At 47.5% G+C, this 13,870-nt stretch overlaps 1 protein-coding gene across 4 annotated transcripts in view; it reads left to right on the top strand.

Annotated features, from left to right (window-relative positions):
* SLC44A3 (solute carrier family 44 member 3) overlaps positions 1 to 13,870 on the top strand; it is a 78,474-nt gene that overhangs the window by 27,985 nt on the left and 36,619 nt on the right. For all 4 annotated transcript variants that reach the window (XM_070592590.1, XM_070592588.1, XM_070592589.1 and 1 more), the window contains exons 8-9: positions 236 to 360; positions 5,006 to 5,192. In XM_070592590.1, the coding sequence (XP_070448691.1) occupies positions 236 to 360; positions 5,006 to 5,192 (312 nt within the window). The remainder of the gene's footprint in view (positions 1 to 235; positions 361 to 5,005; positions 5,193 to 13,870) is intronic.

The raw sequence follows: 13,870 nt of genomic DNA, 5'->3' as shown, positions 1-13,870 counted from the left end.
ACGGGACACACCTGTGTTCTGGGGTCAGCTTCCTGCATCTCCCAAAGACAACCAACCACTGCAGGTCTGGTGGGTCCTCAGGGGGCCACCCTGGCCCTGCCCAACTCCTTCAGAGGGGCAGTCTTTGCCTGTAAAGCCCCGGGGATTTGAGCCCCACTGCCTGAGCAGGGCCACCTCTGTGGGGTGGTTCCCTCATGCCATGTGTGCTGAGCCCCACTGGTGTTTTGTTTTCCAGTTGTCTGCGGTGTCTTATGGTGGCTGTATTACGACTATACCTATGACCTCAGCATAGAATTGGACACGGAAAGGGAAAATATGGAGTGTTTGCTGGGGTTTGCCATTGTATCCACAGTCGTCACGGTAAGAAACGAGTAGCCAGCCACAACTCCGAAATCCAAATACTTGGATTTTAACCAAAAACCACTAGAATTTATTTGTCTCTCACCTCCAAATGTGCATAAATATGAGTGTAGTGAATGTATATACATATTTAGTGCCTTCTTTTTATTTGAGATACCTACGTAGGAATAAATCAAAACCTTCAAAAATAAGGAAAAGATCTTACTTCTCTCCGAGTTGTTTCTGCCATCTCTCTGAGGTTGATTCGTTACCCTTGAATACAGTGAGTGGTGCTCTAAGGTGGAGGGGTCAGACTCACGACAGTGCCTATTTCCTGTCTGTGAGGAGAGGCCCCCTTCCAGCCAACGGATGCTCTGCTCCCTCCAGGCTGTGACAGCTCCCACTGCCTTTGAACACAGAGAGCCCTTTGTTTCCAAACCTCCTGGCCACTGGGTTATTTTGGTTTTCAGAGAACCTGCCGCCTCCTCAGTGAACTCCATAGTTGAAAACAGGCAAACACAGAACGTTGAAGCAGCAGATACGGGTTGTTGGGGGAGGGTGGTTGGCAAACGCAAGTCATTCGGGCCACACCCCAGGTGGTGTTAGAAGTGCTAGAACCACAAGGCCCTGGTAAGGGTCTGGAATTGATTCCAGGTGACCCATGGTCATCCTTGCTAGTGTGTTGCTTACTGTTTATGGAAGAGCAACAACCAGGGGTTTCCACAAGCCCATTAATCTTTCAGCAAATGGAGACTGTCTTGCCAACTCAGTTCTCTCTCCTAAGGAAATCCTTTGGTTCCCATATTTGGTACGGTCTTCACATTTTCTCCTTTCTAGTGATGTTTCAGGTTTGTGTTCTTCACATAAACTGCATCTCAAGGAGCAAGGCTACGAGAAAGCAAAGCTCCTGATTTGTCCTGCCTCAGCCAGGGAGCAAGCGCGTAGCTGAGCCGGGGCCTGTGAAGGAGGCTGGAGAAGAAAGGACCCCCTGCACCCCCAGGCCGGGGCTGTTGGGCCTGGGGGTGGAGGGAGCAGGGCTAGAGTTCCCGAGAGAGCCGCTTCCTCCCTGAGCCCTCCACAGGGCTTCCTTTGTCCTCACACACTGAACCATTGATGGCCACCCAGATGCCAGGGTCAGGGGTGAATTTTCCTCCTCACTGAGTGTAAGGTTAGGAAAGGAGAGGCTGTGAGAGCAGAGAGAGGCTGTTTTCACCTGTGTCGGTGAGGAGTGTGAAGGCTGGTACAGAGGGTAGAACTAAACCACAGCTCACACACCATTCATTGGGCACCTACTGAGTTTCTACCAAGTACCAGTTCCTGGATGAGCTTATCCTCATAAAAACCCTAGATTCTTTGTCATCGTTGCTGTTTACTGAGCCCCTATTCTGCACAGGGCTCTGCACTAAGTGGAGCTAGCAGGACACATCACACATAGCACATGCCCTGTGGTAAGGTGAATTACAGGCAAACACCATGACATGGTGCATGGGAAAAGGGTCTGGCCTTTGCAGTCTCAGGCCTACATTCAAATCCACGCCCCACCCACCCACCCACTGTGTGACCTTGGAGAAATACCTTGCCTCTGAGGCCTGGGTCTCCTCATCTGTCCAATGGGAATACCACTGCAAGGTTGCCCCGGGGTATGGACTTCCCCTCCCCTAGGGGCGTCCACCATGGAAGCTTGGCATTCCCACCAGAGAGCCACCCCTAACGCTCCCTGGCTGGAGCCCTGAGTCTGGGGCAGCTGGGCTGGTTACGGAGCAAGAGGAGGGCCAGGGCCATGCCTGGGAAAACCACTGCCCACCATGTTTATTCTCCCACTACCCCAGTCTCAGCTCCTACAGACCCTGCGCAAGGTGAGGGAAGAAGGACAGGGAGGGAAAATCAAGTTATGTCCGCTGGTCAAGCACCACTCCCCATGCCCAGTGCAGGTCTCCAAGGGGCAAGAGGAGTTGTCAGCTGCCCTTCCTCTCCCTCATTGCCTCTTTCTTACCCCGACTTTCCCAGAGAAGGGAAAGAAAGGGGAAAACCAACATTAGCAGGAGAAGAATAGAAGCAGAAGGAGGGTCACCTCCCTCAACGCTCATCCTCTTTGCTCACCTCGAGCCTCCATCTCATTCGTCTTCCCACATGCTCTTGCCATGTATTGGAACCCTGAGAGTCTCACCTGGTGGCCTGAATCCCGGCGAGCTCCTGTCTGCTGCCAGGACCACTTGGGTCGGGATGTGTTTCCTGGGTTCCCAGCACCTGCCTTACAAATAAACTTGAAAATGTTGTTTACAACAGGAAAGATGGGGCTCCCTGTGACTATTATTTAAATAGTTTCAATATAATCACAAGCAGCAATGAAGATAATGGAGTGAATGGCGTTAAATGCTGACCTCAGGGTGTCAGCCTAGGAGCACAGGCTGAAATGCAGCTGCCTGTAGCTTAGAGCCCAGAAAAGTGAAGTCCAGGCTTGGTGCCCATGGTGAGTCAGCTGTGCTGCCTGCCCCAGCCCAGCCCACAGCTCTAGCACCGTCCCATTACCCCACTGAGAAGGATAGGGGGCAGTAATGGGTTCGAGTTAACACTTCTAAAGAACATCCACATAAGTGTACCTTGAGTAGGAGGGGAGTATTTCATGCATATATGTAATATAAGTTGTGAAACACACACACATTTAAATACACATGTTAGCATTCCATTCAGGAGCTAGAAGCCAAGTTTATTTGCCTAAAGATTGTATCATTTTGATTTGTTAAAATTTTAAATAAAAAACAAAAACAAAAAAATCCCTCTTCCTTGTTGATGGTGCTAGGCATTGAGGACACAGAGATGGAAATTCCCACTTAGCCTTTACAACTCTTGGGTCTCCTCTGAGCATCTTCCCCAGCTTCTGCTAACACTCCCCACAGCTAGGTCCGGAGGTTCTGCTCGCAGCCCCAGAGCAGTTTTGCACAGTTTGTCCCACCGTCCTCTGACTTCCCTCCACTTGACTGTGAGATCCTTGAGGTAGGAATGCCCAAGCCCAGCTGGAAGAGAAGGGGCATGTTAGGCCAAGGTGATGGCATGTGTAGGGTCACATGAACAAGAGACGGACTTGCAGGAAGTTCCCTTGGTGGAAGCCTGAGAGGCAGGTGTGGGGAGAGGCCGTGGGGGCAAGGTCCTGATCTGTGATGATAATGACTTTGGTCTTTATCCAGAGGCATTGGGGGACGGTTGATGGATTTTGAGCAGGGAGATGACATCCTTGACACTACCCTTTACAAAGATCCCTTTAGCTGTGGGTTGGAGGAGCGATTGGAGTGGGAGTGGGGGGTCAGAGGGATTAAAAGCAGAAAGCTAATGGGAGGTTATTAGGCTCTAGATGAGACAGGATGAGATTTGAGCTGAGGCATCAACAGTGGGAATAGAAAGGAAAGGATAGATTGAGAGATCGGTCAGGAACCTGAATCACAGGTCATTGGGATTGTGCTGGACACTGGGCCCTTTGCCAGTCCCTGACAATAACAGATGGCCCTCCTTCGAGGAGTTTAGTCTAATGGTAAATCCAGACAGTAAGCATTTACAGTAGAATATGTTGAGTGCTACCATAGGGCAAGTATAGAATAAAATGGAAGCACGCAAGAGAGGAGTCTAACTCATTCTCAAAGAGCCAGAAAAATTAGGGCCACCAGAGTCAGGAACATACGGGAAAGAGGAGATTTTTGTATGAAGCTAATGAATTTGGTTCAGGACAAGTTGAGTTTGAGTTTATTTGAAAGTTATCAGCATCTAGGAAGAATGCTAAAATCTGAAAGGAGTAGGAGATACCCACAAAAGATCCCAAGTAACAACAACTGAAGAAGTAGGAGGAGGGGAACCAGAAGAAAGAGCGATCACAGAAGTCAAGTTTAAGAAAAAGAGGAGTGGACCAGAGATTCCTGTGCCATGCTGAGGCCAAGCAAGACCTGGAAGGTTTCCATGGGGTTTGACATGAAGGAGGTCAAAAGAGGTGACCTTAGGGAGAGCAGATTTAGAAGAGTGTTGGGGTCTGGAGGTTTACAGGTGGTTGAAGAATGAGTTGGGCTATAGAAGTGTAGATGGCGAGTGTAGACGAGTCCTTGAAGAAGCTTGCCTGTGAAAGGAATGAGAGGGATGGTAGTGGCTGGACTGGGATGTGGGGTGAAGGGTGGTTTGTTTCTTTAATGTGATATTTATGTTGAGGCCAAAACCAGTGGAGAAGAGGGCACAGATGGTTGTTTCGAGACACAATCACTGTCCTTTGCCCTCATGCTTGTGTTCCTTTGCCCTCATACTTGTGTTCCTTTGCCCTTTTGCAGTCCTTCAGCGTTCTCTGAGTGTTTTGGGTGCTACGGGGGGAAAAAGACATAGAAGACAGTTCCCTCACCCCAGAGGGCCGCCTTCTCATTTTCTCTTGCTCTCTGACCAGACTGCAGGCTCCTGCAGGGCAGGGGCTGTGTCTTGTTCACTGTTGTAGCTGCAGGATCTAGCAGAGGGACCAGCATATAACAGACGCCCAATTCGTGTTTGAGAATTTATCTGCCCGATTCTAATAAAAGTAGTGAGTAACTACCCTAAGAGAGCTGTTTGCTGAGATGGCAGTGAAATATTAGGGTTTGTTTTAAGCGCTTCTCAGTTCTTCATTATTTTGACTAATTTACTCTATCCCATTTTTCCCCAGGCAGTTCTGCTCGTCTTGATTTTTGTCCTCAGAAAGAGAATAAAATTGACAGTTGAACTTTTCCGAGTCATAAATAAAGCCATCGGCAGCTCTCCTTTCCTGCTGTTCCAGCCACTGTGGACATTTGCCATCCTCATTTTCTTCTGGGTCCTTTGGGTGGCTGTGCTCCTGAGCCTGGGAACTGCAGGTACGGGCAGCGGGGTGGGTCCCATCACCTCGGAGTCATGCACAGAAGATGCCACCATTTTGGAACCATTGGTCTGTTTTTGTAGGCACCGACCCTCCCATTGACTAGAGGCATCTGATGACAACAGAGACGGTGCTAGGGCCTCTGTCATGGGGGGAAGCAGGATGTTCTTTTTCTTCTTTTATATAGTCATTAAAGAAGCTGGGTTTGTGTTTCATGAAAGAACAAATTCAGTGAGAACTGAAAGAGCTTCAGGAAAAACTACAATATGAACAAAAGTCTATAGGAAGAATATTATCAAATGTCTCTGGGTTTAAATTTTTTCCAAGGTAATTTGCCAACTCCTCACAAATCCGTAGGCGATAAAGAAGAACCCAGGAAAGACCCTGTTAAAATCTTGTTGTGCTCAGCAGAGCCAGCTTAAGTGCAAAGCAGGTGCACACAGAAGTTCACACTGCTTTGGTCCTGAGAAGACAATACTGTGTCCCCCATCCTCCTGTCATGATGCATGCATTGTTATGCTCAACTTAACAAGGCAAGAAAATAGAGGTTCTGAGTAAGTAATTTGCCCAAGGTCAAACAGCTGGGAAGTGCAGTGGCTCTCTCTGGCTCCAGAGCTTTAGAATAGAACCTGTCCTCTTTCCTCTATCTCACCTTTTCCTTGTGTCTGAGATTCAAAGCTAGGAAATCAAAATTAGGCTTCCTCAGATCTGTCTGTTCAAATCGAAGCAGTATTACGGCCACAGCCGCTGGCTGGCAGATGCAGGCTGTGCCCCTAATGTGGCACTTGGGGCCTGTGGCTACAGGGAGACATAGCAGGGCCAGAGGTTGAAGCCAGAGCAGGCTGGGAGTGACAAGTGGCAGGAAGTGGCAGGGTACAGCGCATGGGGTGCTGAGCTGTGGTACTTGAGCCCTTGCCTCAAAGAATCACCAGAGGAAGGTTGAGGTCTTGGGAAATATGGCTCAGGACCAGAGAAGGAGCTTCCTCCTCCAGCTTCTAGGGCCTCTGAGTCTGGCTGAAGGAAACTGGTTCTGTGGTTAAACCCTCGATGCTTTAGAGCAGGGCACATTCTTCCATTCGTTCTTTGATTCACGGATGTTAGGTGAGTTCTGTGGGGCTGAGGCCTTGGGAAGGCACCAGGGGTGAGGGGTGGTCTCTCCCCATAGTACTTAGAGCCAAACAGGATGGACTGAGAATTAAACACGTGCTCACAGCAGAGTTGACGAATGTCACCGTGGAGAAATTTGGGGAGCCTTGAGAGCACCAGAACAAGGTTCCAACCCACTTTGTGAGTCAGGGAAGGCTTCTCAGAAGATGGGCTAGAAGTTGCCAGAAGATCAGAAAATACAGAAAGAGACAAAAGGGCGTTTAATGGTGTCACGACCAAACACAGGAGAGGACTCAGTCACAGAGGACAGGAAGAGAGCCAGGTTGAGAGCTGGGGCTTCAGTCAGAGAGGAACAAGCCCCACGGCTGACTGGGGGTGAGCTGCTAGCATGGTGCCCCGTCAGTCCCCACCGTAGGCCCAGGGCCCAGGGGGAATTCAAGAGCCCCAGCCCCAGGATTGAGAGCAAGAGGGGCAGGGAGACAAGCAGGCTCTTCTCCAGGGCCAAAGGTGGCACTCGGTCTATAGCTGCTTCAGAGGGTCATGTATTAAAGTGTAGCAGCAGTTCTCTATCAGTGCAAGGAGCAAACAAGCAAGAGTGAGAGGAGTCAATGGGTGGGAAAGCAAGCTGGGTGCCAGGACCTATTGTGGTATGGATGACGTTAGGGTTGATATTAGACTTTCTGGGAGGGAAGGTGTTACACAGAGTGACCGCCGTCGCTCCTCCCTGGGGTAGGGCATCATAAGACCAGGCTGGCGTCCCCTCAGGCCACCTGCCTCTCCTTTCCACTCACCTGTGGGCTGATCCAGGTGCACAGAGCTCCCTTTGTTTTCAAAGGCCTTTTCACCCAGTGCCAAAGCAACAGCTCTGGGCCTGGGCAGGTCAGCAGCTGCATCCCTTTGATCTTCAGAAGATGCCCCAGCTACACTTGTGAGAGACTCTGAGCTGCTCTCACAGCTCGAGCAAAGATGCCAGGTGAGCTGGGTGGTGAGAGACGGCACACGTGCCTGATTGTCTTGTTCACCCCCCCTCAGACTCCCTCTTCAGTCCGTGCCCAATGTTGTGGAGTGTCTTCAGTAGGTAAACACTTGTGAGTTTTCAATTTTGTCAGACGGTTGAATGAATGATTCTTTTGATCTATAAAAAAGAAAAGAAAATACAGGAAAAGTGAACTTAGATTGATCATTTTTGCCTGGATGAGCTATATTTCTCTAGTGACAGTTGATCAGTCTTTTAACTACTTACCAAATTCTGACCTGTTTGGGGATTATTTCAGCAGAGCATATCAATGCCCCCCAGCAATGACATTTATTGGTCGGTTGGGACTTGTCTGCTACCAGCAACGTGACAGTGACTACTAAAATCCAGTGGAGAAAAATGAAAACTGTAATAACCTTGGGGATCCAGCAGGTGCAGTTGGCAGGTTGGAAAGAGCCCACATGAGCTGATTCCCCCAGTTGTCATTAACATGGTCTGGAGACCCCAGAGTCTGAATAATGGAAGAGGCCCATTGAGGGGGAGTTTTCCCTCGCAGTCTCTGCCGCGCTTAGAAGAGGTAACACAGGGATGCCTCAGCATGCTTGGGACAGGCAAAGGGCCGTGCTTGGAAAGGAGGCAGCAGGATCGGACAGAGGATTTCCCATCAAGGGACCCGGGATCCAGGCTGGCTCTGGCCTTCCTTGTATGTTAATCCTCTGCTCTTCCCTTTTCCCATGTTTGCAATGGAAAAATGCTGCTTTCCCCAGGCTGCCTCACAGGGACGTTAGGAGGCTGAGATGGAATCAGAGCTTTGCTTTGCAAATAAAGGACCATATATGTTCCTAATTTTAGGAATTAATTTCGACTAGGGAAAATCAAGAACTAGCTTCAGCTTAGTGGTTTATTCTTTGCTCTGCCTGGCACATTTGAGAACACAGTTCAAAAGAAAATAGTCTTTTTTTTTTAATTATCAGAGATCTAGAAGATATTCAAAGTTATTGTACAAAAGCCTGCTAGTGGCCCAGCCCGGTCCTAGGAACCGAGTGAAGGGAGATTGCACAGGAGCGATTTGAAACAGCTCCTGCTTTTCAGAAGGTCACGGTCCCTTTGGGAAGGTACAAAGGAAAATGGTCTCCACGGACATCTCTGTGCCCTTCACCTGCTGTGATCTTCGTCTAGAGCCTTCTCCTCTTCCCCAATGATACCCCAACTCCCTACCCCAAACTACTTGGAAATCTAGTCATTCTTCAAGATTTGAGTATTATATTTCTTAGAAAATCTCCTATAAATTCCCCAGGCACACAGATATTTCTTCTTCATTTTCCTTGCATTTTTTATGTTCTTCATTCTTTCAACAAATGTTCGTTGCAAGTCTACTGTGTGCCCTGGGTATGGGAGATACAGCAATGAGCAGGACAAAGGCACTCGTAAGTGGGGAATGAGGGAATAAATAAGTAAATATATTATATGTCATGGTGGTAAGTCCTGTGAAGAACAATAATGCAAGACAATGACTTGTGTGTTGTCGTCCCACTAGAGTACAAACATCTTGAGGGCAGCGACCATGTCTTTTTCTCTCTGTGTCTCTTAGCTCAGTGCACAGGCCCTGAATGGGATCAGAAAGTGTGTCTGAATCCGTGTGAATTCACATCAGTGTTGTGAGTATGAAATGAGATGAATACATTAAAAGAATTTGGTAAATTGCAGGCTCTATGTCAGTGAGATTTTTCTTCTCCTTTTCTCTGATCCTCATGCTGTCAGAGCAGAAGCTGAGCCAGTGGGAGGTACAAGCAGGATTGCTATTAGCGGGCTGGGGGTCCAGCAGGACGTTTAAGCCAATTTGCTGGAAGAGAGCAAGTACACAGAATGTGCTAGAAATTTGAGCCCTTCCAAGTTGGGCCTGCTTTCTTTGGGAAATTATCCCAACCAGCTGGACTGCCTTCTTTGAGAAACTGCCATTTATATTGATGATTAGTATCACTTCAGTCTTTTGAAATACTTTAAAGCTTGCTTATAATACCCAGATTTACAGTTAGCTGCAGGATGAATTTCCTCCAGGTTATACTGATAACTCTAGGAAGATCTCCAGAAAATTGTCTCAAATCTCTATGATAGGATATATTACTTGAGGAAGGTTGGCTGTTCATTCATTTAGTCATTCATTCAACAATTGCTTATTGAACATTTACTGTCTCAGACCCTGTTATAGAGGCTGGAGATAAATCCTTCTGGTTTGGAAGCTAGAGGGAGATAGGCATTAAATAAAATAAGTAAGCGAATTTCATAGAACATTAAAAGTTGGCAAGTGGTATGGAGAAAGATAAAGCAGAGAACAGGAACCAGAAAGGCTTAAGGGAGGGGTGCAATTTTAAATTTGGTGACCGGGGATGGCCTCATTGAGAAGGTGGTACATGAGCAAAGATTTGAAGGAGGTGAGGGCAGAGCCATGAGGCTGTATAAGGGAAGGGAAAATGCTCTCAGCAAAGGGAACAGCCATAGACAGAGGTCTGGGGGCACAGTGAGGAGGCCCGTTCAGCCAGAGTGGCATGGTTGAAGGAGGGCATGGTTCAGGAGGGGGTCAGAGAGCAGAGGGCCTGATTCTGGGGCCCTGTAGGCCTTTATAGGAATTTTGATTCTAATCTAAGATGGGAAGTCATCACAGTGTTTTAAGCAGAATAGTGACGTGATCTGACCTACATATGAATAGCAGTGATCCAGGGAGGAGATGACGGTGGCTTAGGAGAGGTCGTAATGGTGGACATGGTGTGACATATTGGATTCTGCATCTAGTCTGAAGGATTTCCTGATATAGTCAATGAGGGGTCTGAAAGAAAGAGGAGTCAGGGATGGTACTGAGGTTTTTGGCTTGAGCAACTGGAAGATAGGGTTGCCACCCATGGAAATGGAGCAAGACTTTGAGTGGAGCATTTTAGGGGAAGATCAGAAATCCGCTTTTGGTTGTGTTAATTGACATGTCTTTAAGGAAGCCAGATGGAAATATGAAGTAAAGAGTTAGCTGTTGGAGTCTGAAGTTTCTGGAGAAATCCCAGGTAGAGATCTACATTTGGGAATCTGGGAGCATGTAAGTAGTATTTAAAACCATGAGGTTAGAATGAGTGCAGAGAGAGAAGAAATCTAAGGCCTGTGCTCTGGGGCACTTCAGTGTTAAGAAGTCCTGGAGATGAGGAAGAATAAGGAAGGAAACTGAAAGGGAGCCACCAGTGGGCAGGAGGGGAGAAAGCGTGCTGTCCTGGAATCTGGGTAAAGGTTTCCAGGAGATGTGAATGGTCCAGTGCTGCTAAGAAAGATAAGGGCTAAAGATTGACCACTGAAGTTTGCAACATGGAGGTGACACAAAACAGTTTCAGAGAGGTGATGGGGAGTGGATCCGGATTGGAGTGGGTTTAAGAGAAAAATGGGAGAAAAAGAATTGGAAAGAGTAAGTAGAGAAAATCTTGAGAATTGGATCGTAAAGAGGAACAGAGAAATGGAAAGGCAGCTGGAGGAGGAAAGAGTCAAGAGTAGATTTTTTTAAAGATGTGAGATGATTAAAAATGTTTCAGTAGAGGGACTGTTTTGATGAAGCAAGAAAGAGGGAGAGAATTGAGGAGGTATCTTCAAGTAGGTGAGAAGTAGGATCTAGTGGAGAGATTGGCCTTAAGATCATGGACAGTTTATCCTATCAGGAGGGAGGGGGAGGCAGGGGGTGGGCTATGGAAACCTGCCGATGGCGAGTAGATGTAGTGGGTAAGCTCTAGCAGAGGTTTTCTGATTGCTTCAATTTTCTCAGAGAAACCGGAAGTAAGGTCATTGACTGAGAGTGAGGATGGGGAAGCAGCTCTCAGAGGTCGGAGGAGAAATTATAAACAGTCCAGAAGGGGAGATGAATAGACTAACATAGCAACGTGTGAGTTCCTGATAGTCGCTCAGATGGTATCTTTCTTCTGATTTTTCGTTTGCTTCTCTCATTTTCTTCCCCTAATAGCTAACATCCAGCATAATCTAGCATGCAGTAGATGCTTAATAGATATTTGTTAATTTCAGAACTGGAATCATATCTACCTATATCTCAATTATAGCTAACCCTACATTGTACTTACTATTCAAAGTGCCATACCCACTTGATCCTCATAACAGCTACATGTATGACATTTAGAGCCATGAGACTGGATGGGATCCCCCCGGGAGTGAGAAGTAGGTACCTTCAGATTACAGACAATGAAACAGATTTTACAGTGTCCCATAACCTGCCCGAGGTTGGGTCACCATTAGAGGACAATGCAGAGGTGTGAATCTCAGCCTGTGTGACTCTTGAGCCCAAGCCTGTAACCACTGCCCCAGGGTTCATCCTGTCTACCCTCTTCGTCTTTACGATGAGAGAACTGAGGCCCAAGGTGCTGATCGCTTATGTCAAAGCCGAGGCAGGAACTAAGTCCACTCCCAGTTCAGTGCCCTCTCCACCACCATCCCTGAGATCCATCATATCTTGGGATCTATCTGTAGAAGTCCAGTTCCTGCTAACACCTGTTAGCTACACATGGTAGTAGCTGTATTGTAAGAGTCCTTAGTGACAAAGCGACTGGTCGTTCAATGAGAGGCACTTGCCTGCACCAACCCGGCCATCCAGAAGAGGGCAGTCATGTGTGCATAAACCCGCCTGCCCCACCCATAGACTAGTCCTGGGCTTTCCTCCTGAAGCCAGCGCCAGCGCCTGGTTCTTCAGAGTGTTTACTTAAAGGAGTGTTTCTCAAGCAGCCGTTTTGTCCCCCAGGAGACATTTGGCAATGTATGGAGACATTTTAGGTTGTCATAACTGGAAGCGAGAAGGGGGGATGCCCCTCACATCTAGTAGGTAGAGGCCGGGGAAGCTGCTAAACATCCTACAGTGCACAGAACAGTCCCCCTACCCCCGACAAAGAATGATCTGGTCCACAATGCCAATTGGTGTGTTGAGAGGTTGAGAAACCATGTCCTAAAGGGAAGTCTATAAACAGCCTGGTATAACTGAACCAGAAGAACAAATAGAAGACAGCTTTGCTAAAGATGTCCAAAAGCAAGTGAGCAATCAAAACTAACGCACAGGTTCTGCTGCTTTGGGGAATGCCAACGGTTTGAAGGCCTGCACAGGTCTTGACTTATCCAGCCGCTCTCCACTCGCCGGCTGTTGCCATCAGTGTGCCTAGCAGGGATGCATATGAACGTGCAGAGCGAGGAGAGACTGTCCCCCTCAGAATGCAGGACCTTTGTACTTGCCTTTTGTCAGTCGAGGAAACCATCCCTCCTGCTCTGTGGAAACATTCTCGAGCCCCAAAGCATTTGTGAAGGTGTAGATCTAATCTTGCAGAACGGCAATCTGTCCCCAGGACTTGGAGACCTTGCAGGAGCAGCAGAGTGCTTGTTGGCTAGCCCCTGTCACTTCTACTCCTCCAGGGAGTGGTTCTCCAAGTCTCCACTGACCTGATCTACCCAAACACACCTGTTCGTTGTGAGGGGTCACCTCCTTTGGAGTTGGGAATGCTTTTCTGAAACACACCCATTTTGGAGAAACATAAGCATTTATCAGTGCCTTACCTGAAACAGAGATTGCCGCCAAGCCAGAATGCGCCCAGTGTTCACTAAAATATTAACTTCTCTCTGTACATCAAGCTGCTCCACTGTTTGTCACAATGTGACTCTTGTTCAGCAGAACACAGAGCATAAGGAACTGAGCCCAGCCCTGATCTGTGGAAGCATGATTATCTTCTCCTACTTCCTTTGCACAAACTCTATTGTGAATGTCTAAAGACATATGAATTATGAACCTAAAAGCAATTTATAGCTATGAAAGGAATCTGAAACTATCTTTAAATGTTGTTCAAGTTGTAGGTTTCGCCGAAGACCAAAGTGCCCATCTTCTTACTTACAGTAGCTTATTTAAAATATTTAGCAGAGTCCTTCTAGAAATCAAGCACAGTCCCACAGCTGGGATTTGCCAAATCCAAATGGAGTTGAATTAAATTGCAGAGCTAATTCAAGGGCTTCTTTAGATGAGGGCGCGTAAAGCAAGGTACAGCCTTGGGAACGGCTGAGCACTGCTGGGGTTACCTTGCTGGCCTTGGTATAATACAGTATTGTGCTCCTGAAATTTAATAATAATAATCGTTGTCACTTATGGAGGGCTATTCCAGGCCCTCTGTTAAGCACTTACCAGGTAATGTCACTCAGATTACCACCAGGAAATGGGTATTAGAGATAAGGATGCTGAAACTCCAAGAGGCCAAGTACCTTGCCCCAGGCTACCCAGGAAGAGGTAAAGCTGAGATCTGAATCTCCAAGATTAACCCTGAGGCCCAGCAGGCATTTTAAATGTGTTAGAAGAGTTTGTTCTTGAAATCTGCAATGAATCCCTTTGAAAGAAATGAAGATCTTTGTCTTTTAGAATGGCTAAAGTTGGGGTAAAGTAAGGTTCTATAACATAGTCTTAATGGCTTTGTGTGGTTTCATCAACATAGCAACTTTTGTTCACATCCCAAAGTGGTCTAGTAGAAAATCCAGGCATTTTAGAGTCCAGTGTGTCTGGGTTTGTATTCTCCTTCCGCTAATCATGAGCAGCA

Source organism: Equus przewalskii, chromosome 24 (genome assembly GCF_037783145.1).
Source record: "Equus przewalskii isolate Varuska chromosome 24, EquPr2, whole genome shotgun sequence".
NCBI lineage: Eukaryota > Metazoa > Chordata > Mammalia > Perissodactyla > Equidae > Equus > Equus przewalskii.
This window is presented reverse-complemented; position numbering and strand designations above follow the sequence as displayed.